At 37.2% G+C, this 24905-nt stretch overlaps 1 protein-coding gene across 1 annotated transcript; it reads left to right on the top strand.

The window, feature by feature from the left end:
• Positions 1-92: 92 nt before the first annotated feature.
• Positions 93-10893, top strand: GPX7 (glutathione peroxidase 7). Its single transcript, XM_009461260.2, has 3 exons — positions 93-362; positions 7593-7854; positions 9774-10893. The coding sequence occupies exons 1-3, from the start codon at positions 156-158 to the stop codon at positions 9935-9937; spliced, it is 633 nt and encodes a 210-aa protein (XP_009459535.1). The 5' UTR covers positions 93-155; the 3' UTR covers positions 9938-10893.
• Positions 10894-24905: the final 14012 nt, after the last annotated feature.

Below are 24905 nucleotides of genomic sequence, written 5' to 3'. Positions count from 1 at the left end.
CCTCCGTAAGTACATCTTCCCGAGGTCTGGTGGGGACACAGCTGCTCAGCCTCTGCAGAAGCCAGACTGTTGCAAAAGCTGCGTTTGCAGCAGTCCTTTCTTTGCGGCAGCGCTTGCCTATCGTGGCAGGCGGCTCGGCAGCGCGGCCGCGCAGCATGCTAGATCCTGAGGGCAGTGTGGAGCACAAGCCGTCCTCTTCCTTCCCCAAAGTTTTCCTCATCCCTCTAGCCATGCTCCTTGCAATTGCAGCACTCCTGCTCTTAGCGTTTTCCGCTACGCAGCAGAAAGAGCCTGATTTTTACACTTTCAAAGTTGTAAACATCAGGGGCAAACTAGTCTCTCTGGAGAAATACAGGGGCTCGGTAAGTCTGCGCGGAGATGGGCAGCTCTCGCCCTGACACACTAACCAGCCAGTCCTTGCATGTCTGCAAAAACCGAGGCGGGGTGGAGAGAGATTGCACGTTAACTTGGCGCACGCATGCAGACGGATTTGGGTTTACCACTCTTTAACTGGTCTGGAGCGTTGCCTGCATGCTCCCTTTCATACCGCTCCATAGGTCTTCGCACTCTTGAAATAAAACGTCTGCAGTCTAACCTCCCTCTGTGTCCGCGTCTTCTCCTCCTGCAGGCTGCTGCCTGTAGACGTGGCAGGCAGGGAATGCCTGCCTGCCTGCCTGCCTGCCTGCCTTTCATCCAGCAGGATGAATTGCGCTAGGTTGCGGCTATTAAATTTGAAGCTCATGAAGTTTGTACCTTTGTATAACTTTTTTTTTTGGAGCTTACTTCTGCCTTTTAACTGCATGACTTTTAGTACATTATTTTTACCTAAATCCCATTCCTTTTTAATGTTCTGCATTAAAAAAAGGGGATTTAATCAGTGGCTAACAGATTTCATCATAACTAGTAAAAAAGTGAGAGACATGATAAAGTAGTTATTTTAATATCAGTGTATAGTGAAATTGCAGCAACATCAGGCTATTCTAGTTGTTGCTTTTCAGTGTGACAGCAATATGAAGAAGGGCATATAGACACACATATACTTTTATGATGTCTATGAAGAAGGGCATATAGACACACATATACTTTTATGATGTCTTTTAAATTTCATTTACGTATTACATTCAGGAGTTCTAGGCAGACCTTTCCTTCCCATTTTAAGAACAATTTCATTGAATGTAACCTGATTTTTTTTTTTTTAATGCTTTGACCATCTAGGAAAGATGGTCAGTACCTGTGGAAGAGTGAAAAGGGAACTTAGCACACGGGGTGCATAATACTATAAGCTCTCATAGCCACATTCACAAATTACAGAAGCTAAAATCAACATAAAGCCCACAACTGCCACCCTTCGCACTCGAGTGACACATCTGTGATAGAACCAGGCAGTCCAACAGCTTAGCTGCTGCCCAAAAAGGCAGGCACCACTTCTTACTTTCACCCTTATTCTCCAGCTTTGTGTTTCCACCTTCCATTTCCCCCACCTCTGGTACTTCACTGAGGTGTCTGAGCTCACTAGTCCACAGCAGCAGGTCACTAGAACATGGCCAGGAAGGCAGAGAAGGCCCACGGGGGGAGATGTACATTTTCCCGAGCTCAGTAAAAAGGGATACTGGTAGATTTGGCCCAAATGAGAGGTCTGAATCTTATCTGGTCAAAGTCCTCCTCCCTCTCCTTTCACAATTCAGATAGAGCAGAACTGGTCCAATGCACACTCAAATATCTACATTGGAAAAACCATGGAACCTATTTAATATTAAGCAATATTTGCTCTTTTTTTAAGAGTTCCTTGCAAAGGCTCTGTCAATAAATGCTGTTACTGGGGTGTGTTTTTGGCTGCAGGTCATCAGCAAATCTGTCTAAATAAGCAACCACCTGTAGTTTCTCTACCTCACGGCCAGAATCCACATGGAAAGGAGTAAAGGGGGAAGTCAGAGGAATTCCTTACAGTGACCCTGCAGAGAGCTGAGGGTGTTCATCCCCTCTGGAAAAAGCTGCAGGGCCTGCCCTTGGTATCTCATGAAGAGGCCAGGTTAGGGGTGTGTGTCTGTATCTCCGGTGGTGCTACGATACCAGGCACGACTGGTTTCATAAGGGAGAGCTCTAGACCTTGGAAAAGGTAACGGCATCGGTGAATGGTACTCCTTGATCTCTGCTAGGCCATACCGAATAGTTTATTCCAAAAAAGTGATGACCAGCTTCTGTATGAAACAAAAAGGTTTGCATTCAGAGAGCCTATTAATGTTCAGGCTAGCTGCTGTTTGAGAATGCATGTGCACAATTTTAAAGAAAATCTTAGCAATAAAACACATCCCTTTCTGTCATGTTGTCAGAGCTCAATACCAAGGTAGACAAAGGTTAATTAAAACTCCCATTTATTTCTTAAAATAAACCCACTTAAATCTGTAGTTAGATAAGTAATGTTAAGATGTACATTTATCATAACATTTTAAAGCTATTAAAAGAAAGCAAATAATATATAAGTATTACATATGTGCTGCTGATGTTTTAAAGAAAGTGAGTCACTAGTTAGCCCCTTGAACGACAGTCTGCTAATTGCTAAACCGCTTTTAACAGCCTTAGGCTTTCTGGCAGATATAGTGAAAACATTTTCTTCAATTCAGTCACTCAACTAATTTAGTTAAATAACTACTTAATTTGTAGTCAAGAAACTAACTGGGAATTGAAAAAATCCAAAAGCTTCCAGAGTTAAAAAAAAAAAAAAAATTGCTAATTCTAAAAACACAAGAGCCGTGCTAAGTAGAAACAATCAGTGCAATTCATGACTTCCAGAATCTCTCTTCAATAGCTATCATTAATATAAATTATTGTGTATTCGGATCATTATATAATTTTTCGTAGTAAGAAAAAAGTAACTGATTCATATTATTTCATTTTTGATTCAAGTGCATCTTGATACAAATCACAAGTACCCTCCGTTATATAGTGAGTAAGAAATGTACTAACAATTCTGAAATAACAAAAATGAAAATAATTAAAGAACAGGTTGGTTGGTTTGGGTTTTTTTTCTGAAAAAAATGTGCACAGACATAACCTATCCTCCACTTTAATAAAAATATCAAAAATATGTGAGGGAGTACTCCCTTTTTATGGGAGCGTAAGAAATTATATTGCCAGAATGCTAAACATTTAGCATACATGCTACAAAATCAGGTGTGATATTACATCTACCTGAAAGCTGAGAAAGGGAGGACTATTACAACTGAAAAAAAGAGTACCGGAAGTGAAATAGATCAAAAAGCTGTCTGTTTTACTGTGTTGCACAAGAAGGCCATCCTCCTATGCTTTTTCCAGGCTACCATACTGATGTTGACCCATCTACATTAAAAATGAAGGGCAGTGATGTGTGGTTGGACAACAATCAACAGGACCCAAATAAGATCAGTTTTCTATCTAATCTATCTACCTGTCTAATTCAATACAGCTTTTATTTTATTTTATGATCTCTATCAGATATGCTGTAAGAGGCAGTATTCTTACCAAAAATAGTATCTATTTGGGAGTCAGAACTCCCAAGCATCAACTGTTCCCTGCTGCGTTTATACCTATCTAGATATAATAGTACCTACGTACCTGCCTGCCTGCCTACCTACCACACAGCGAAGTACAGTGTGCTGAAGTGTAATTAAGCAGTGTTAGTGCAGTGCTTTGGAAATCTTGAACCAAAGGTACTACAATAATATAAAAGCATTAGGCACTATAACAATGTAAAGTAGTATTTTGCTATCGAAAGTAATGCTAGGGACTTTGCATCACAGTTGTCTGCAATCCGAGAATGTAATATTACTGAATGTGCATAAATACAGGGTATAGCTACTTAATTACCATACAAAGTATTGGTATTTTTTTCCATGAAGGTAACAACTCTGTGAGTTGGTGTAATCTGACACTTGTCGCTGGTTCTTCCATCAGTCAGATGGAGCCAGTTAAGAATCTCCAGGTCTAAAAACCTAAACATCTACTGTCTCTGCTAACAGATCCACACAGGGTTACTTGAAGCTGATAGCAGATTCATAAATCTCTCTAGGGATCTTTTCCTCAAGGAGGTACACTGGTGTAAACATTAAGTAAACCGAGACATATTTTTGCACTGTTAAATAAATGAGTTCTCTACTAGAATGCATGGTTTTTCTAAGCAAAGGGAAGGAAAAGATAGTATTAAGAGATCAGACAACAGCTAATTCAGAATTCAGCTTAAATTAAATAATTTTTGTAAGGTCCAGGATGAATTGTTTGCACTGCACGCTAGGTGGTGTACTTGACTTGCACTCTCAGAGCCTAAAGTCAGTCAAGAGGCATCTTGAACTTAATTTAAATCATTAATAATTGTAAGAAGTCAAAGTACAGCCTCTTCATGAGAACAAAAAGAGTGACTGTTGTTTATTAAAAATAAAATATAGAAAAAAAAATCACCACATTTAATCACTTCTGGTACCAGACATTTGAAAGATAACTTGGTAAGGATTTTTAAACAATCATTTTAAACATTCCTTATGAAATACTAATAAATTCTGGAAGTTTTTCATTATACATGTCACTTATACTTCTAGGAGGTTTGTGCTATTAAATTACAAAGTTCAGTAACAGAATGCATTTTTCCAAGGAAAAAAGAGAAGCAGAATGTGTCTGCCATTCTAAGAAATGCTGCGTGTAGTTTCCTCCTATTTTGTGGGAGAACGTTTGGAAGTTTGCACCATTTGCAGTGTGAGCTCTCATGCCTTTCACCACCATGCTGAGTAATCACTGGTTTTAAACAGCTGTAAATTAAAATGGTTGTTTCTTTTTGAGTTAATTCTTTCAAGCCCACCTAACTTCAAAATAAAGTAAAAGTTATAAAAACTTGATTGTTTTCATTGGCAAGTCTTCTTTCATATCTGTTATAATATGAACATAATACCTATACAACCTTATTTCCCCCAAATCTCCAACGATAAATTCTTATATCACCATTGTATTTGGGATGAAGTACCAATAGATATGAATACAGTGAAGTATATGAATACCTCTGCATCATAAGAATGCTGTCTTAAACTATGTTTAAAAAACCCTCTAGAATTTTATATGAAAGAACTATATGTGACTTCAACTCTTAGTGTTACAATTTATCTTTACTTCAACCATACTAAACTACAGTTGTCACTATGCTTAGTAAATACAGATTATTTAAAAAGAACAGAACTGCCAATAGTTATTTTTTACGTCCACTATGTAAGTTGTATTTGAAATGCTGACAGTCTGCAACAGGAATGCATCATAAAATTATTACCTCTTCTCCGAAAAAAAAAAAATCTAATTATACACCTTATCTTTGGATGTTTTAGGAGACCGAATTTAAAATCTCAGGTAGAGCTTGTAAATGAAGTCTGAATGAATGTGATGCTTTGGAAGTTAGCTAGATGGCTCCAGATCATATTTCATATGCAAGTACACAGGGATTGCTTAGATTGTATTCTGTTGACACACTACACCACAAAGAAGATTACATCAGCTTCTGCTTTATAAGATTACCTGTCTTCCAGGGAAAACATTGCTGCTCCGAAACCACTTTCAATATAGCCATATACCTACAGAAGGTACAAAATACATAAAGTAAGTGTTTAACATAAGAAATTATAGACACCAACATCCCCTTAGCTTTTAAATTTTCTTTACTCACTCCTACCCCTTCTAGGGGTTTCATCTTATTATCCCGTACCTTACCCAGATTGTGGGCTTTTATATGTCAGCTTGTTTTCTGGCCTTAAAAACTCTATACACATGTAGTCATTTATTTTTTATATCATTTATTGGATGCACTCTATTGATATTTCCTATATACTTTTATATTTTGTATAAAAACATACACATAGGAATATGGAACAATAGTAACATTAGAATCCAAAGTTTAAATTGAGCAAAGCCAGTGGTCACAGACACAAAAGTATCAGACCTGGAGTCAAGATTTTTTACTTCCAATTCTTGCTCTGCAGCTACCTGCTGCGTAATTTGATCAGGTCAGCTCACGTGTCCAAGCTTCAGGCTTTCCTCCTGGGGCACTGGGCCCTTCAACACTGTTGTCTTACAGTGACAATAATGAAACCAACATGCCGCCTTCTACAAAACTTCCAAACTCTTGTAGAAAGATCCAATGTCAATAGCTACTGTTGTTGTACTAGCACTGGGGAATGTGTTGGGTACTTTGATTGAATTAAAACTTTTTTTGCAATTTGAGAATGAAGGACCAGCTTCTGGGCTGATGTATCATCTCTAGAAACCCACTGGATTCAGTGTAAACCAGGCAGAATTTCAGTCCCCAAATCATAATGCTTTTTCTGCACTATGCCTGATTTTAATCTAGGTGGGTAGAAACATTTCTAGTATTATAATATTTATATTGCCTCATGACTCTTACAAATTGATCTGAAAAAAGGAATAGAATGTAGCTATGCATAAAAGTAACATCACTATAAAGTGCATAATGCTATTTTTATTAATAAAATCATATTGTATCTAAAAGATCTATGACATTCAGCTTTAATCCACTCTCAAGAAAATATTAGAATGGCCTCCATTTATGTAGAACAAGTGGCAATTCACACTTACAAAACTTGTAAGAATAATAAAAACTGTAAGTCTGAAAGTAAATTCTACAAGTTATTTAAGGATAAAATATCTCAAAAAACAATGGAAAGCTCTTCAAGGCCTTGAGAAATTGTGTAACGTGTCAGCTCAGGGTTAGGTCACTTAATTTCCCCAACAAATTCTTGGCAGAATCTGCTCCACCATGTATTCTCTTTACACATGCCTCTATTTTCCTGTAGTGCTCATCTGTGTTTGGCATCTTCCTCTCTGCTGCATCTGCGCAGGCAGATACATGCCTGGTGGTAATGTCTGAATAACACAAGGCATACAACGTCAATGATGATCAGCTACAGGAATGACTTTAAAGGATAGTGGGCACAGTCTTCACTTCTTGGAACCTCTAATTGAGGCAGTAAACCTTTATGCAAAAACTGTTGTCATTTTGTCACAACTGAGTAGGTTTACTCTAGAAATCGTGGGAAATTTTACAGTCCATACTGCATAGACCAACCCAAAATCCTCTAATTGCTTCTATTAACTTCCAGATCAAGACATCTACCCTAGCCATGATCAGCCAGTTCTGTATGAGTACTGAATTCCATACAAGGAAAGATGCTGCAGAACAGATGCTTCACAACAGATAAATAAACTACCAAAAATGCATTAATTTGCAAGTTTCTTTCATGCAACGTGGTATATCTCAGCTGGATGGTAATTTCTTAAATACGCTTAGAAACCATCCAAAAGGCAGAACAGAGAAACACAGATTCTCTGTAAACTGAGATTTCAGATTGCTTAGCAGTTTATTGATTATCTTCATGGTTGCCAAATGGGAATACATAAAAGAAATATTAAATCTTCCTGTTGTGAACATAACTCGATGTAGTTTCAAACATAAGTGTTCAGCCACAGTTCTCTAGACATTCTCATTTTTTGAAAATAATCTGCATCCCAGCCTACCTGTTGGAAAACTGGCATGTGCAGCTCATTTTTTAATCTCTCTTGTTCTTCAGGTGTCGCTAGTTGTCAACGTTGCGAGTGAGTGTGGGTATACAGATAGCCACTACAAGGCCTTACAGCAGTTACAGAGAGACCTCGGCCCATATCATTTCAATGTGCTGGCATTCCCATGCAATCAGTTTGGGCAGCAAGAACCAGACACTAACAAAGAAATTGAGAGTTTTGCGCGAAAGACTTATGGTGCCTCCTTTCCTATGTTCAGCAAAATTGCAGTCAGCGGAGCCGGTGCAATTCCTGCCTTCAAGTACTTAATTGGTGAGTAATCTGGAATATTGGAGGGTTGTTTCCCCAGTGTAGAGTTCCTCTGACACAAAATACCATCCAACAGAAAAAAGAGATCTATGACTGTGTTCACTGAATCATAGCGCAGAATTGTCAGGCTCAAAGGGGTCAGAAGTCATGTAGTCCATCCTCCTGCACAAGGCAGAATTTCTCTCTGTGTCACCCCTGACAGCTTTGTCTAACCTTCTAAAAAGATCTCCAGGGATGAAGACACTACGATAACAGATGCCCTATAAAAGCTAGTCTAATAAACCTCTACATGGAATACAGGTCTTGAAATATTCTGCTGTATGCATACAACACCTGATCTTCCTTTTTCCACTTTGCAGTCTTGTAAGTGCTTCTCCTGTGACACGACTGCTGCAGGCTGGATTTATAAGATTCATCTCAAGAGCTGTAGGATAAGTGGAAGCAAAGCACCTACATAATTTACTTCAACAATCAAAAAGTGAAACCAGGCACTAAGAAATGTCCTTGAATACTCCCTTCCTCATTCCTTGCCAAGCATTGGAATAACCATACTGTACAGTTCCTCCAGTTCTAATCTGCGTTATAGCTAGAACTGAGGCCTGAAGAGGTTTTGCTAGTTCTTGGTAGACAGCTGACAAAATACACTGTAAAGCAGGATATTCTCTATCAAGCCACTACTTTCTCTACCAAGGCACTACTTTTCTTGCACTGGACGAATGCTCTAAATACCATTTAAATGCTAAACTAAAATTTCAGTCTTTATCCAATGTGAAGGAAATGTCTTCTAGCAATGATAGATAATAAAGCCCAATATGACAAGGATCACCTGAGCTGCATTCTGCAAGGACCACGTTGCTGCTGCTTCTCTCAAGCGCCACACTGTTCTCCCACGTACCACTGAATTTAAAGGAGTGTTGATAGTATTATTTTTGACCACCCCAAGCACACCTCCTTCCAGGTGTCTGTAATGGATCTTTCTGCTAGCCAAACTTCTCTTTAATCCTCTTCACACCCTTCCATTTCTGCTTTGCCCAGTAGGGTTGTTACTGCAGACACGTCACATGACGCTTGCAAATCTTCTGTTTCCCTGTTGGTCCACGCGCGAAGGGAGACTGCTGGAGGCAGTATATTTATGCAGCATAATGACAAGATAGGTATAGGTCTGGCTGTATCTTGATGATACTTTGAAATATCTTCTGATTCCTTATGAGATTTTGCCCAACATATAATCCATGAAAAAAGGCGCTAACTTGTCTGTAGCATCTGTACTTGTGCCATTAGTGGGATGAGGTTCCTGGTCTGACAGAAAATCCTGAAAATTTTGTTAGTCGTGTAGCAGAATAGTAAAGGATAAGAATACAATTCATATAAAATGAGTATGTGGTCATGGAGGGAACAAACTGTAGTAGATGAGGATTAGGAGGAAACCTCCTGCAACAATTTATTTTGTTATTTCTTCATGTAGCATTTTTTGAAACATTCTTCTGAAGCACATGATACTGGGTGCTTTTGGAGGAAAAATTCTAGATAAGCAATCAAATAATCAGTCCTGGTACAGCTATATTGTTATGCCAAATTCCATTTTCCTGTCAATGTTCAACTGTTTCAGATTTATCTATATAGCAGAGACACGCACACACATGCACGCACACACTTTAACACGGATTATAGTGCTTTCTCCTGTCTGTATGTCTGTCTCAAGCTTGACTGTTTACATTAGTCTCCAGGGAGCTACTGTCTAGTTAAAGCTCCCAGTCTGTCAGAAAATTAATCTTATTATTCAGTCTGAACTCCCTCTTAATTTTACATTCCTTCTTCCTCTGAGAGGGTAATCATCAAATTCACAGGAACAAATGTCAGGCATTGGCTAACATGGTTTTCTTTCCTAAGTTTCCACTGTTTTTTTTTTTTTTTGCCTGTAGATTCTACAGGAGAAGAACCAACCTGGAACTTCTGGAAATACCTGGTGGACCCCAATGGAAAAGTAGTAAAGGCCTGGGACTCTACTGTCTCTGTTGAAGAAATAAGACCTTATGTTACAGAACTTGTAAGGAAAATCATCCTGAAGAAGAAAGATGAATTATGACTTTCAAAAATCTCAGCATGTCAATTACATCTTTATTGAGAATTAGAGCTGCAGTTTGTCTTTTCACATTCCAAAAGATAGTATATGGGGAAGGGAAATCATGACCAGTGGAATCTATACTCATCATCCTAAGAATGTGGAAACAGCAAGTTACCATGGCCAAAGTAATTTAAATTTTTTCTCCAACTGAATTCAATTTGACCTTTCTGGGAAAGAACCCCTCATCAGCAATTGTTTCTTTCCCAATTCAAATTACTCATTGCTGTTGACACTATAGGAAGTCAGTTCATGTACCTGTAGGAATAAGGCTCAGAATAATAAGAATTTCCTGATTGGGATCTCACTGACATCTACAATTCTGTTGTCATACTTTGATTGTGAACTGAATGAAAAAATAAAGAGTAAAAAGTGCATGACTGAATTAAGACATGTGCTAGGAAGAGGGCCAAAACAGATACCTTCAAGCCAGGCAGACTTATGTAGATATATGTCTTTCTAGTTACCAAGGCCAAATATATTTAATTTCATCTGCTTAGAAAGTCAGTTAAGAAGGGCATGAGGAAAAGACATCTACAAAACTTAAATGAAAGAAATGTGAAGACAAAGTCTCTGTAAAAATTCTCCAAAAGCTATGAGAAGAATTTCTGCATTTTTTCACCCAGTAAAGATTATCAGATGGTATTTAAATAGCCATTTGAACATCTGTAGGACCAGAGCCTATAAAAAATGGCTGTTTCTTTCTTCTATTAGCATTTTGCCTTAGAAGAATTACTCTTGCCTCATACAATTGATGTTAAATTTATTTTTCAATTTATAACACCATCCGATTTAGTTGCATGTACAGACAAACATTAGAGAATCAACATTTTTCCATGGAAATAATTTTTCAAATGTTTAATTGTTGCATAATGTTACATTGTTTAATACCACATTAAAGTTACAAATGTTTAATGGCACCTTTTTCAAATGTAGCACTCAGGCATCTGCTCAGATTTCAGACTGCAGAACTTCTTAGCACGTACTAAAATAATAAGACTAACGATTACAGCCTCATCGTTCTTTGACAGAAACCCTTTAAAAATCTTGTCAGCAAGAACTCTTTTTATCTCAACAAAACCACAAAGTACAGGTCCCCTGCTCTTAACCTCAGGATGCTTTAAGAAGAATCTAGTCTTATCCAACTGCAGCATTATTGACAAGTGAAAGCTTTTTTTTTGCTTTGTAATGCTTTTTAAAGTAGCACAAACAATATTTGTCCATATAGTTGTCAGCACCCAAGTGTACAAATAAGCCTTAATTGACCTAACCATGGTAAGAACTTTTTCCAACTCATCACTGCCATTATAGCTCTTCAGTATCCAAACAGGCTCCAGTTGAAATCAAAGGTAAGTAGTATGGCATGCACTGGCTTGCAGAACAAGGGGGTAAAGAAGAGTACTGAAGAACTGTCAGAAATAAAAGGGTTGATCCTGGAGTACATTATAGTTCCCATGCTTGAACAGCTGCTGTCTTCTGAGCTCTTGGACGCGTTCTATGGAGTGGTCTAAGGAAATAAGAGCTAGAAGTACTTTAGGATTTGCAGAAAGACCCTTTGTACTGCACAAAACAAACTCAATTTGCCTGAAAGAAGCTGAGAGCAAGTTTTTTTTAGTGGGGAAAAAAAGGGGGAGTGGAAGAGAGAATAAAAGGAAGAAGTAACAGAAGTACAGAAGCAAAAAGAGAGATCAAGTAAGAAAGGAGAAATGAGAAGGAAATGAAGAGTTTGCAGCCAAAGAATCTTTGGGACAAACGGGGCATGGAAATGTTCAGGTCATATTTATACTAATGAGTATGTTCCAGGCTATATCAGCTACTTCTCACTTGGAGTGTAACTTAAGAGTGCAGGAAATTGGTGCTCGTGGCAGTGAATCTTTCTGTATTTTCCTCCTCTGATGGTGAGAAAAGTGAACTCTACAGTCCATTCAGTCGTTTAGTCTATTCATATATGAATCCATCTAAGACAATGGTTACTAAGGATATCACAAAGAAAGGAAAATCAAGCCCAGCTGATCCTGTGCTGGGACAGAGAATCCAACTACTAGAAAAGGAGGTCTTTTATTACTCTGTAGACTGTTTCTCTTTTCTCTGTCCGTTGATACTAATGCAGTGCCCCAGCATGCTGTTAGCAAGTGTTGCAGGGCTTAACATTTTCTCCTTAGAAAGTATGTTTCGATTTTATAACTGAAGCCCAGATGAGCCCAGATCATGCTTTGAAAGACATTTTAAGCCCCCTCTATTTCAATTTTGGGTGTCCAACTTCAAACAGAACTCTGGATTTACATAGATATGATCTTGTATTCTCTATTAGACAAATTCTAGAAGTCTAAAGAGATATAATGGCAATGATCAGTTGGAAAGGGTTCATACTATATGGACAAATATTGTTTGTGCTACTTTAAAAAGCATTACAAAGCACAAAAAAGCTTTCACTCATCAATAATACTGCAGTTGGACAAGACTAAATTCTTAAAGCATCCTGGGGTTAAGAGCAGGGGACCTGTACTTTGTGGTTTTGTTGAGATAAAGAGTTCTTGCTTATAAGATTTTCAAAGGGTTTCTGTCAAAGAACAATGAGGCTGTAATTGTTAGTCTTATTATTTTAGTATGAGCTAAGAAGTTCTGCAGTCTGAAGTCTGAGCAGATGCCTGAGTGCTATGAATAACTTAATACTGATGACTGTTAAAGTTGGTGTTCTTACCAGTTTGGCAATTTAAAGGGAACTAAGGTAAGTATTACATATGCATCCTAGAACAACAACAAATTTGAACAGGCACATGATTTTAAGCACATAACTACTCTCTCTGAAGTTAACAGAAACATTTTCATTATTAAATTAAGCATGTGGCATATATTCCATCCTTTGTTGCACTGGAATCAGTTTGTAGAACTAATGCTTTGGTCTTTTAATCAAAGTTACAGAGTAAAAGTAAATATTCTCGGTTGTAGATTAATTCACATGTAGTCATGCTATAAGTACTTCATGACTTCCTGCTCAAAAAAATTGCAAAGCAAATTGCACTGGGTTGAATTTGTCTGTTGAAACTATATAAAGGGCATGCAGAGATCAGAAATTACTTTTTTGGCCCATGAGTTTCAACACTGTTTTAATCTGACATAGATCTTCCCTACAGCAAGTCCCCAAAACTGTAAAATAGCTCTGAATATATAGCATGAGACTATTTTCTTCACCACTTGTCTACTTTACAGAGAAAATATTAGTGTGCATTAACAGATGAGCACATTTGTGCACAGAGAGTGATTAGCTTGATCATCTAAGACTTCATCTCTTACAGTTTGCAACTTTGAAGCTGTAAACTCTTGGCATGTTGATTTAAACGCTAAACTAAGCACCTAGACACAAGATTGTATGGAGTCATGTGCCCCCTGTGGCATTCCAGAGGGAAACGAAATAATTTTAAAGCCTAACTATAAGTTTAAAATCAGACAGGACACTTTTAATCTTTCAAAATTTTGTCTCATAAAGAATGTAAAATCAGAACTACATATATCCAAAGCTCTGTTTTGAAATGGAATATGCTACATTGAAATAGAGCAAGTGAATGGAGCAACAGAGAGGGGTTTAACCCCCCCTTTTTTTTTTTGCATTATAAGGAGAACAAAACCAAATACCCTAGTTGTCCTTACAGCCACCTCTGGTATTTTAGTCATATGCTAAGGACATCTCATTTGAGTTTCTATTGTGATTCTGGTCGGAAACCTCAGTAGCAAAGGAGACACAATTTCTCTCTACTGGATGGTATTCAGTTTATCATTTCAAACACATCAGCACCTGGTTCAATAAATAGCTGACCATAGTCAGTACTTTCAGCAGACTGGACATCCCTTTGATTAAGCAAAACAAATTTTGTGCTACTTTCAACTATTGGATCAAGCAAATACGTTCTACACACATGTAAATTTATACTGCAGCTACTCATAGAGCCAAATGAAATTTAACAGCCTTACCTCTGACTCATTCACAGAAAGATTCGAGTAAGCAGAGAAATCAGGTATTCTCTGTGACATGATTAACGGATCCTGGAGTAAAAACATCACTGACAAAACACAAAGGATTTTACAAACCTTTTGATGGATGAGATACTGAAAGCACCAAGAGATTTGAGAAATAATTCTGAACCATATTAAAGCTCCATAGCAGAGACATAGACAGAGCAGAAGGAAATAACTGAGCTGTACCTGAACATCACCACAGAGGTGACTCTGTGATCTAATGCTACACAGCTAACTCATCTACCTAGTCAGCTCACAAACATAGTGATGCCCACAATATAGGATGAGAAACAACAAAACTCAGCTTTGTCTTTTATGCCAACTCTGCAGCACCTAGGCATAGGCAACAGTGGGGGCCTGCTTAGTGATAATGGCTGACCTTTTCCAACTGTCTCTACACAGGAGCAGAAGTCAGCCCCAAGTAACTTTCCATTCTTAGCCTAGAAAACCTGATCCAAGCTGTCAATCTACCAGCCTAAGAGATAAGGCATGCTGTTTTATCTCAAAGCATTGCAAGATGTCTGCTCAACAAGAAGATCTTCTAAACTAATTCCGGAAAATGAGAACAGTTGAAGGATCATTGCATTTTAAGAAAGCAGACTTGTATGCTGGAAGGTGATAGTGACATGATAGTTTTTGAGGTGATTCTGCTGATGTAGATTCTTCTCCCCCACTCAAACAGATATAACAGCATTCACAGAGTCAGGGACAGATTCTTTCCTAAGCAGTAATTGATGGAACAATGATAGTTAAAGGAAATAATAGTATTCCAGAACAATAGAAAAGACTGAAGTACAAGTTCTTGAAGAACAAACTTCTGTGACACCTGATCTATAAATGCTGTGGAACACTTCCCCATCAGACAGAAATTACAGACATCCTAGCTTCAGGAAGCTGCTGTTTTAGTTTCCTTAAGTGAAAGATGCAGTAAGAAAGCTATTATTGTATTATATAAAATAGTACTCTGTCTATTTTTTTGTCCCCCTTTCCCTAAAGGCATTGCTGTTTCATCATAATTAGTGCTTTCATCTGAATTATATGATAAACCATTACATTTTTATTTAGCAAGCAAGTAAATCTGACAATGATAAATAAAGAACAGCTGCCGACGAAAACGTCCATAACCCACAGGTTGTTCATCCATCCTTTTAGAAAGGGCGCAATAGTCAAACTATTCCTGTAATCAAAGAGCTTGCTGAATTCCCAGTTTAAATTATTAATCAGCTTCTCTAACCCTTAATTAGAGTCACACCACTCATTCTAATTTGTCATTACTTTTATATTCAAAATACTAGTTATCTTATTACTGGTACTTTACTGTCCTCTGGATAGACCACTAACCACTGGAGATACGTAGGGAAATGTTTTCCTGTCATATAAGCATTTTACATTTGAAGTCTCCACTTCCAAATCCAGACAGAATATAAATATTTTAAGTTTTAAAGCAAAAGTAACCCCCAAACAATCAGTCTGGTTAAGCTGAAACATTTTGTTTGGATACAATTGATGAGAAATGTTTCAAAGTTGATATTCATTTTTTCAAACGTTAAAAATATAAATAAAATATTAAAAGTGAAAATAATTTCAAACCAAGAAACAGAATCTAAGTGTCAATATAGAAAAATTTGATCATCTTAAAACTTAAAAAATGATACTGTGAATTTTATCAAAACAGGTATTTTTCCGCAAGTTTCAGCTTAAGGAACAGTTTGGTTAAAAAAATTGACAATTCCCAATAACAAAACATTCTTTTGAAAAAGGCTTGCTAGCTTCAGAGGCTGCCAATCTATTCCGCACATAGCTATACTGAAGTCAACAGGAATAAACCATTGAGCAAAACTGCAAGATCAAGTCTCTGAATTATATGAACCATTTAGTCTTATTGAATACCGGGAATTGCAGGACACCATTTCTAGTTGTTAACTGCATGCACAGTAAATGTGTTTGTCAAGACCAAGATTAAGAAATTGGGAATGAAGAGTTCACTGAAACAGTTTCAGAAAACAGGAACATTTCAAAGAACTGACTTAAAAATTAATGTAATGTGAATAATCCATGCAATAACATGTAATGATGATAATTTTAATAACTTAAATAGAAAAAGGAGTGTAATACAGTTTGTTTTTTTTCTTAAAATTTAAGAAGTTAAGAGAACATTAATAGACAGCCAGCTGATTAGGGATAAACCTTTCCCAAGTTTCAGGTGTGAAGTTGTATGCAATGAAAAGGTATCATTGCATGTGCAGATAGGAAGTTCAGGGTAAATGATTTCAACATCAGGGGAAGATTACAGAGCAGAGGCATCCTTTTGTTATCAACTACTAATAAAAAGCTGTATTATTGCAAGTATGGCAAGTGGATGTATAATCATTTGTCATCTATCAGGAAATTTCTCTGCCCTGTGACTACTTAATCTGGTCTCATTTAGTTCTCTGTCAATTCCACCTGTCAATTTAAAAAGTTCTTTGCCTTTCTAGCCTTTCACCTCTGACCATTTCTTTTGATTCTTTTCCTGATGTCTCCTTCTGACATAACTTAAGTTGAAAGCCTCACTCTACAAAGTATCACAATACCTATTAAAATGTATTCTTAAAACACCTGTTAGTAGGTCAAAACACAATAGATGAAAGGAGGAGAAGGGGTCCAATGGAAGGTGTAATAATTTGAAGCCATTTCTATTTTCTCTTTCTTCCGGTTTAGTTCATAATCAGTGTTGATTTTCTCCCTTTCTCTATTAACAGTAGGACAACAGACGATAAAAGAGATCTTTCAGATGCTTCTGTTGGCAATGTTTTGAAGGGGGAATCCTGTCTTCATACAGGATGGAAGAGAATCATTCTAGTTTGGATCCAGGAATAGTGGTAATTAGATTTAACACAATGGACTACTTTTACTTGGTGGAATCATTGTGACTTGACTCTCAAAGAATGCTCTGGCCATGCTTTTGTGCCACAAAACTCAGATGAGCTTCACCCTCCGCCTCTGTTTCTGCTAGAAAAAACATTCCACTGATGTAGCTGAAATTTGGTTGGCCAGGATCAAGGTAAAACAATTTCTCAGTTTCCAATCTTACAGTGAATACTTGTCTCTGTTTATTTTATATCCTTCAAACCATTATTTCCAAGCACTTTAATATTTATTGAAAATTCCCCTGAAGAATCCTGGTTTAAAATAATATCTGCTAGGCTGAAATGCACCTGGTCCTTCCAAATACGCTATACTCTGAATGCCTTGTTGCAGACTTGATGCTTTTTCAAAGACACACATAATCTTCCTCTGAAAGCATTATGTATGCACTAAAGCACTGGATGTGAAAAAGCTGCTGCAGATTTCTGTATCATGTGATATCCAGATCAGGTACTACCCGTGTTGGATTTGGCTTCTTGCATTGTAAATGTCTCCTTTCTGATACTAAGCATGTGAATTAATCAATCTATAATCTCATTTTCCTCTCATTTAATAGAGTTGATAATACTACGGAAAATGTTTGTGAGTTAATTAATGAGTGCATGAAATAGCATCCTACATGGAGGCTGGTGCTCAAAAAATACAATATAATATGAACAGAAGTCATAAACCAAGAAACAAGCAGAGCTGTATACTAGCAATAGCTACATAGATGTGTTGGAAGGGCCAAGTGCCTAGCATGTATAAAGATTTGGCCTTTTTTGTGTATTACATCACTAACAGCCAGTTATAAACTCACTTTCATGCAGCTCTCTATCAGCTTGAATGGCAGAAATGCAGGAAATCAGCTGTTCTGAGGAAGCAAAATCATCCTGAGCCACAGTAACTGGGGAATAATGAAGTAAAATACATTTGAAAAAACAGATAGTCAGTTTTAACCTTACTATCAATATAGTTTGGTTAGCCATCGTAGTTCGTATACTTTAGTATCTTCCAAAATAAGTTAAAAAAACCTCAGTATATACACAAACTCTCTTTAGTAGTATTCCACTTACTTGTCCCCTTTACTGTTTGCATTAATTACCCATTGTGAATAGCAGGATGACGTCTCTGGGACTAGATGGTGACTCATCAAAAAGTGACTTCGTGGTGGGGGACTGACCTTGTTACCATTATTCTAAATAAATTTCAGCTCTTGATTTATGAGCTGAATGGTTTACTTTCTAAAAGGAGCAGACTGGCAGCAGTAAAACATCCATTATTTCCAGAAAAGTAATGAATGCTCAGCACTCTCCTAACTGTCGGGCCAGGTTCGCTTTTGGCGTAGGCTTGCAGCAGTGAACCAGTACACTTGTTATTTCTCTTCCTTTTACATTCTCATGTGGAAGATGACTACTTTTAAAATTATTATAATAATTGGTGCAAGACTTAAATACAAGCAATGAAATAACACTGCATTATTTTGAAAGAAAGCCCACAAAGTTCTTTAACACTTAAAGGCATATATTTCCATACTGCTGATATGAACTCATTCACATTCTGCCCCAAAACCTGGAGCATTTCCAGAGATAAGGGCTACTTTTGTAGTATAGTTAGGCTTTCAAAATTTCTGCACCCAAGAGATAATGTGGAAAGCCTTAAAGGTTAGGAGGATTACCATTTATGTTTGGCCTTATATAGGATTCTGGTTTTAATTGTTTATACAATCACAATTCTTGCATGTCCTTTTTTTTTTTTTATCAAGAAGTTCTCAGATCTTCCAAGAACAAATTGAAGTAATATAAAAACATTACAGATTTCCTATAGGCATTATGCTGAAGCAGAAATTAGATTAGAATTTAGAGTGGGAGCTTCTGATGTAAAAACGTCTAGCGTGATCAGAATTCTGAATTTTAGACCTATAATGAGATAAAAATTCAAATTTCCTTTGGAATAGGGAGATCAGGGCTTGTGTCTCAGTCTGAACCTTTTGAATATGAAATTTGAAATGCAATTCAATTATAAAATAGCAACCAGTGAAGCAAATAAAAATAAAATTCAAATTCCACCCTCTTTTATTCTTATCTTTCTTTACTTTGGTACAAATGCTGATTTAAAGTCAACAGTAAAAAGAAGTGTGCAGAATCACTCAAACTGCATGATTTCATCACATTCATGTATGTGCACTCACAGCTAACAGTTATTGCACTGGCTCTGAAGCAAAGAGGCTTTGTGTCATACATATGTTTACAAAGCTGTATATATGCATGATGGAAGCATTTCCCAATAACTAAACCAGCTAATTTGGAAAAACATCTGTGCACTGCTTTAGAGAACTTGTTAACATGAAGTGAATCAACATGAACTGCTAGCAAACATCCATGATCAAAACTGATATGGTGATGTCAGTCTTTTTTGTAACCTTTTTCCACTGACTATATGACTTAATTGGCTATACACAACTCCCTTCATAGGCTCTAGCTTTTATGAATCAACCCACAATTCACAGCTCAAGACAAGTCTTGGAGTCCTGTCCTCACCTGAGGATCCCTTGTTCTTTACAATTCAGATTATGTAATCATTGTTTAACACCAACCAGGCCTTGGCTGACTTAACTTCTAGTCCAGTAGGACGGATTCTTACTTCTGCCAATAGAAAAGCAATTTCTCAGCAGATCTTTTTGTTAACCTTCAAATCCATCCCCAGTTATGGCTAACAAAAACCAAAAAACCGCAACCCAAACAGTTGTCCTTTTTAATTTTAGAACACAGTTTTTCCCATTTTTTTGAGAATTGGTATGTGCTTTATTATAAATTTCTTCAGTACTGAATTGTAATGAGGTTCAAAACATGAATATTTTTAGGGAGATGAAAAACAACAAGCATGTTTGTTACTGATAGAGGAACTATAGTAATAACAAGGAATAGTAAAGTAGAACATTTTCAGTCAAGGATGATAATGACTGTATTCTGTTACTGAGACTCATAGAAACCTCACAGCATCAAGAAAAAGGGCTTGATATTGATCTTGCTCAACTAAGCATGTGGGTGTCACCATTTTCCCAAAAGCATGTAACAAGTGCATGAAAAGCAAAGAACAGAACTTAATTTTCTGATTCCAAGTTTGTACAGATGTATCTATCACCTTTAGTTAATAAAACAAGAGAAAGCAAGTTATGTCATGTAAAAGCTGACGGATTTGGCAGCAGTTAAAGTGACAAATAGAAGCCAACAGACAAATGAAGTAATTACACTTGCTTCCATACGACAAACAGCAATGCTACTGTAAATGAAGATAATTTAGCTTGACTCTGCTTTGACTACTTCTGTTGAGATGTTCATCATGCCTGTGACAGTGAGCTGCACTGATACATTCCACTTCACTAGCAATATAGAAACAATTCCTGTCAAAATCCCTGGTGCAAATTCCAGGTATGGAAGAACAATGAATGTCATAGGCTTCATTAGAGGTGTATTGACTTAGTCTTGGCTGGAAGAACTACATTTGATATCATATTAGTGAACACACTAAACCGTATCTTACTCCTTGCTAATGGATAACACATCTTCTGTGATGACTAACTCCAGCGGAAGAGTTATAAAGATATGCCCTACATTTCTTTTCAGGCTTTGGATCTTTCAATATAGTACTTTCCCAAACTATTAATCTTCTCACTTGTTCTGAAATGGAAGCGTTTAAGTGTCTTTTTTCTTCAAGTCAAAAAACACTTCCTGTGAAAATACTGGCGGTATGTATTGCTAAAATTTTTTTTATTCCAGGAAAGCAGACAAGACCTCATGTGGAAGATCCCTATCCCTTTGATATCCCAGGCTGGCCAGGAAAGAATATGGGCAACTAAAGGCAGAGGTGTATGTTGGAATTTGGCACTTGCTCATCAACTTCTTCCAGGCACTGACTAAAATGGATGCCAAACAGATAGGTGATAAAATTTGATTAAGAAGTGTTCTGTTGAAAAGCCAATTTCTTGTCTCTTCTTGAGCCACACATCTGCCATAGTTGAGATATATGAAGTAGACCATCAGGAATGAAATAGAGTAGCACAACATAAAAAATAAATAGACTTATGTGAAGGAAGACATTGGAGATCCTATTTCTCCACAAGTGGAGAAAAGTAGACAGAAGTACTTTACTCAGGAGCAAATAGAGAAACTCCCCCGCAAGTTTCAGACAGGTTCTCTGTCAAATCTTTTCTTCTTAGACTGAGAGGAAGTCACTTCAGTCAGTGCTGGAGAAAAGTTGATAAATGTGATACCAGCCTGTTTGTACTCTGTGTGGCTACACTAGACTTACCGAGGGCAAAAAGATTATCTTTCAACCCTAGAAGCAGGACATAGAGCCCAGAAGGAAAACATTTAAGGGAAAAAAAAAGGAAAAAAAAGAAAAAGAAAAAAAAACAAATAAGATTGATGGTCAAATGTTCAAAACAAGGATGCCACTTGAAGATGACAAGCAGAGGACACCAGACAGCCAAAGATTCCAGGGAGTCCCTAGATCCCCAGAGCACTTCTGCCAGGTGTGCAAGACAGAAATCAGGGCTGGCTTCTCATGGACACAATGCTTCTCAGTAAGTGGTGGTGTCTGGACCGTGGATGCTCATTTTAATCAGTGCCTTGAAAAATTTGACAAGGAAGTGCCAATGTAGAAGCCTTAAAAACTGAAGTTTGATGTATCCTCAGACCAGGACAGTATGAATGGTTCCTTCCAATGATTCTACCAACAAACCTCAGCCAAGACTTGGAGAAAATGAACTAAGGTGAGTTTTAAGCTTTTGGCACATGACATCTTTGATCTCTATATACAAACCTCCCAAGAGAACCAAAATGGGAAGTGGTTCCCAGACAACCAGTGAGAGACTAAAACCAATTCATTTTGGAAGCATCTGATGTGACTGAGTACGTCATCTATGAAGCTCTAACATTTATTTACTGTTCACTCTGTGTCACCAATTTTTTTCTTTAGTGATTTAGGCAGGAAATATGAATCAAACTGGAGCAGCTTAAGAAGTTGTTGCAGCTTATTTCTTTTCTTCCCCAGAGAAAAGCACTCCATATGAAGGCATGTGAGCATTCCTCATCCAAACCAACACAAAGCCACCTGACATTGTAAAAAGCCTTCTTCAGCTATTTGAATTAAGAGGGCAAGTTGTGTACTGAGACAGTGCTGAAGCATGCTCAGGCTGTTCTGTCAACTGTTTTACATCGACAGTAATATCTAGAAGGTGGTTAGGATGAACAGATGCAGTAGATCTTATCGCTTCATCCAATTTCTAAGAGAACATCTGACTACTGACTAAGACCACCACAGATCAAATGAACCATTCATCTGAGATGTAACTGGTGACCATTTCACCAAACCAGGACTGACGAGGTGGAGACCTGACCAATAGCTCATCTGGCCCAGCTTCAAAAAGCCTAGTCTATCACTAAGAGTAATTCCATCCATTACAGACTGTGTGGTAATCAGGTGCTCTGATAATGAAGGACACATTAAGAGATAACAATCACATGCCTGAGTTGCATTTTAATAACTATCGTGCAAACGTAATTGAGTTGAAAGACCTATAGTGTCTTGAAGACATATAAAACCATTTAAGCACTAGTTATTATTACTAGCCTATATTTGTTTAATATTATGAACCATCTTATCAAATCATAGGCTATGTTAGGTGTTCATAATAAGAATATACTTTTTATCTTTTCTTTGGATTATCAGCTGATGTTGGACAACTGCTCCTTGTCTCCACTGCTGAAGTGAAAAGGGATTTGAAACTGAATAAGGCTTTCTAACTTCAGCCAAAGGTAGAAAGGCTATGGAAATTAATTCTCTTTACAGCATCCCCAAATCAACTAGTGTTCCAAAGATGGAAAACAAACTCACCTTCAGCACCAGAAAAGAGGAATAAAAATGAGCTTTTGCAGCTAGAAAATAAAACTGACACTTTGTCAAGAAAAAAATTGCTAAGAAAGGCATGTCATTGCTTGTGACTAACACAATAATATCAGGAGTGAAAAGTCCAAATTCCCATCTTCCTGTAAATACATGTAATACATGAATCAAGAAGGAATACACTATGTGACTTCTTCTCCATAAAATTTAAAGCACTGCCATCAATAATGAGGTTGAACTGACACTTCTATTATGATTCTGATTGCTTATGGAATTTTGCAGTATCTTGACTTTCTTTTTTAAATGAGAACACTTTCAAAATGCATTTTTAAATGCAGAGGAAAAATGCATTTCAGATGTCAGCCAAGTGAGAGACAGAAAAGTTCCCTTTCCAGGGTTAGTAATAATGTTTTTGCATGTTAATAAAATGTTGTTGTAGTAGTAATTAGAAGCAATACTTTGAACTTTTCTATCATTTTCTGCTCAAGGATCTCATGCATTTTACAAATAACAAGTATGTCTCCTCAGCTTTCCTACCAGAATGAAAAACTATTGTGACATGCAATCTGCATCTGTGCCTGGAGTCAGGTGTGAGAGACAGGTATGTAACAAAGTATTATATCTGCAAAATAGATAAATATGCCATCTCCTCATCTCACGGGGCACTGTGAAGCAGTCATAACTATTACCAAAACACCACAGCTGAAATAATTCTGTATTCACAGTAGGTATGGTTAACATGCAGTAGATAAACTTTTGACCATGCATTAGAAAAGAGTAAGAAAATAAAATCCTTAAAAACTCCATTGCCAAATGAGATGGAATCTCTTAAAAAAATAGCATGTGATCATATTATTAGCTGTTAGTCTGGCATTTCTAAATTCTAAGTAACCTAATATTCTTTGAATGTAATTTTGTACACGTAATTACTTATGTTTGAAAACAAATAGAGAAAATAAGAGCAGAATTTCATATTGGTAATCATGAGTCATCTGAAATATTTCAAACTATCATACAGAACTTTCCCACGTGGATTAATGAAATAAATTACAGTCATTGTTTGTCATCATATGTATGAAAGAGAACTAAATGAAGCAACCTGTTTTTCCAGAGGATTTAAACATATTTGCTGACAGAAAAGGAGGGGGACAGGCAAGAAACTTGGGTTCTATTCCAAGCTTCACAAGTAAATGACCTCTAGTGAGCACAGACTTCTTCCTGCTACTCCAAAGCCTGGTCCTCTTTGCTTTGTCCTTTCAATTTGCTGCTGGTCACTGTTTCCTACTCCCATCTCTTCATCCTAGCCCTGTTCTCTTTAACTACCAAATCCCAGCCCCTGATCCTTATTTTTCTCATGCCAGTTCCAGTTTCCTACCCCAGACTGGGTCAGAGCCCAAACCTTTGGCCTTAACATCTTCCACTCAATTCCTGTCTTAATTGGGTGGGCTGTTACTCCTCCACCTCAGCCTTCAGACCTCCCTTCCATTTCTTTGTTTTCAGCTCCCTTCTATCAGCCCTTCCACTGGTGTCCCTGTTTCTCTTTTTGGACTTCTCATTCAGTCTCAGTCTCCCTTCCACAACTTCCAGCCTCACAACATACTCCTGAATGAAACTAAAAAAACCACCCAGTTAGCAGGAGACAGAAACAGAAGATAGAAAACTTCAGTCCCAACAATAAAGTTTGGTAAGATAAGAAGCAATTGTAAATAGGCTCCTGTAAAAAAGCCTCTCTCTTGCTGCAGAACTTTAAAAATAGATGATGTTTCCCCCTACACCCAAAATATAAAGACAGTTGTATGCGAGGATTAAAGAGGGAAGAGTTATTGCTGCTATTGATATCTGAGTCATTTTGAATTATAGACTAGAATGAAAGTTCTATATGATGGCCAAGTGAGAGAAAGGACTCTGAGCCAAGGTACACAAATATATGTAAAAAATATTGATATAATTGTATAACAAATCAGCACTTTATTTTAAAAAAATACTCCTAATAGGACTAAATCTAAATTATTGGCCTAAGAGGTTGAAACAAATGAAGAAAATTAATAAGCTTCAGTTCAAGTTTACAGTGAAAATGGTGGGAAGATGTTTTATTGTATTATTTGTTCACTGATATCTGGAAGTC

This window comes from Nipponia nippon, unplaced genomic scaffold (assembly GCF_047370975.1).
Source record: "Nipponia nippon isolate SJK-2023a ecotype South Korea unplaced genomic scaffold, ASM4737097v1 scaffold_5, whole genome shotgun sequence".
Classification (NCBI taxonomy): Eukaryota; Metazoa; Chordata; class Aves; order Pelecaniformes; family Threskiornithidae; genus Nipponia; species Nipponia nippon.
The sequence above is the reverse complement of the archived record's forward strand: the minus strand, read 5'-3'. Positions and strand labels throughout refer to the sequence as shown.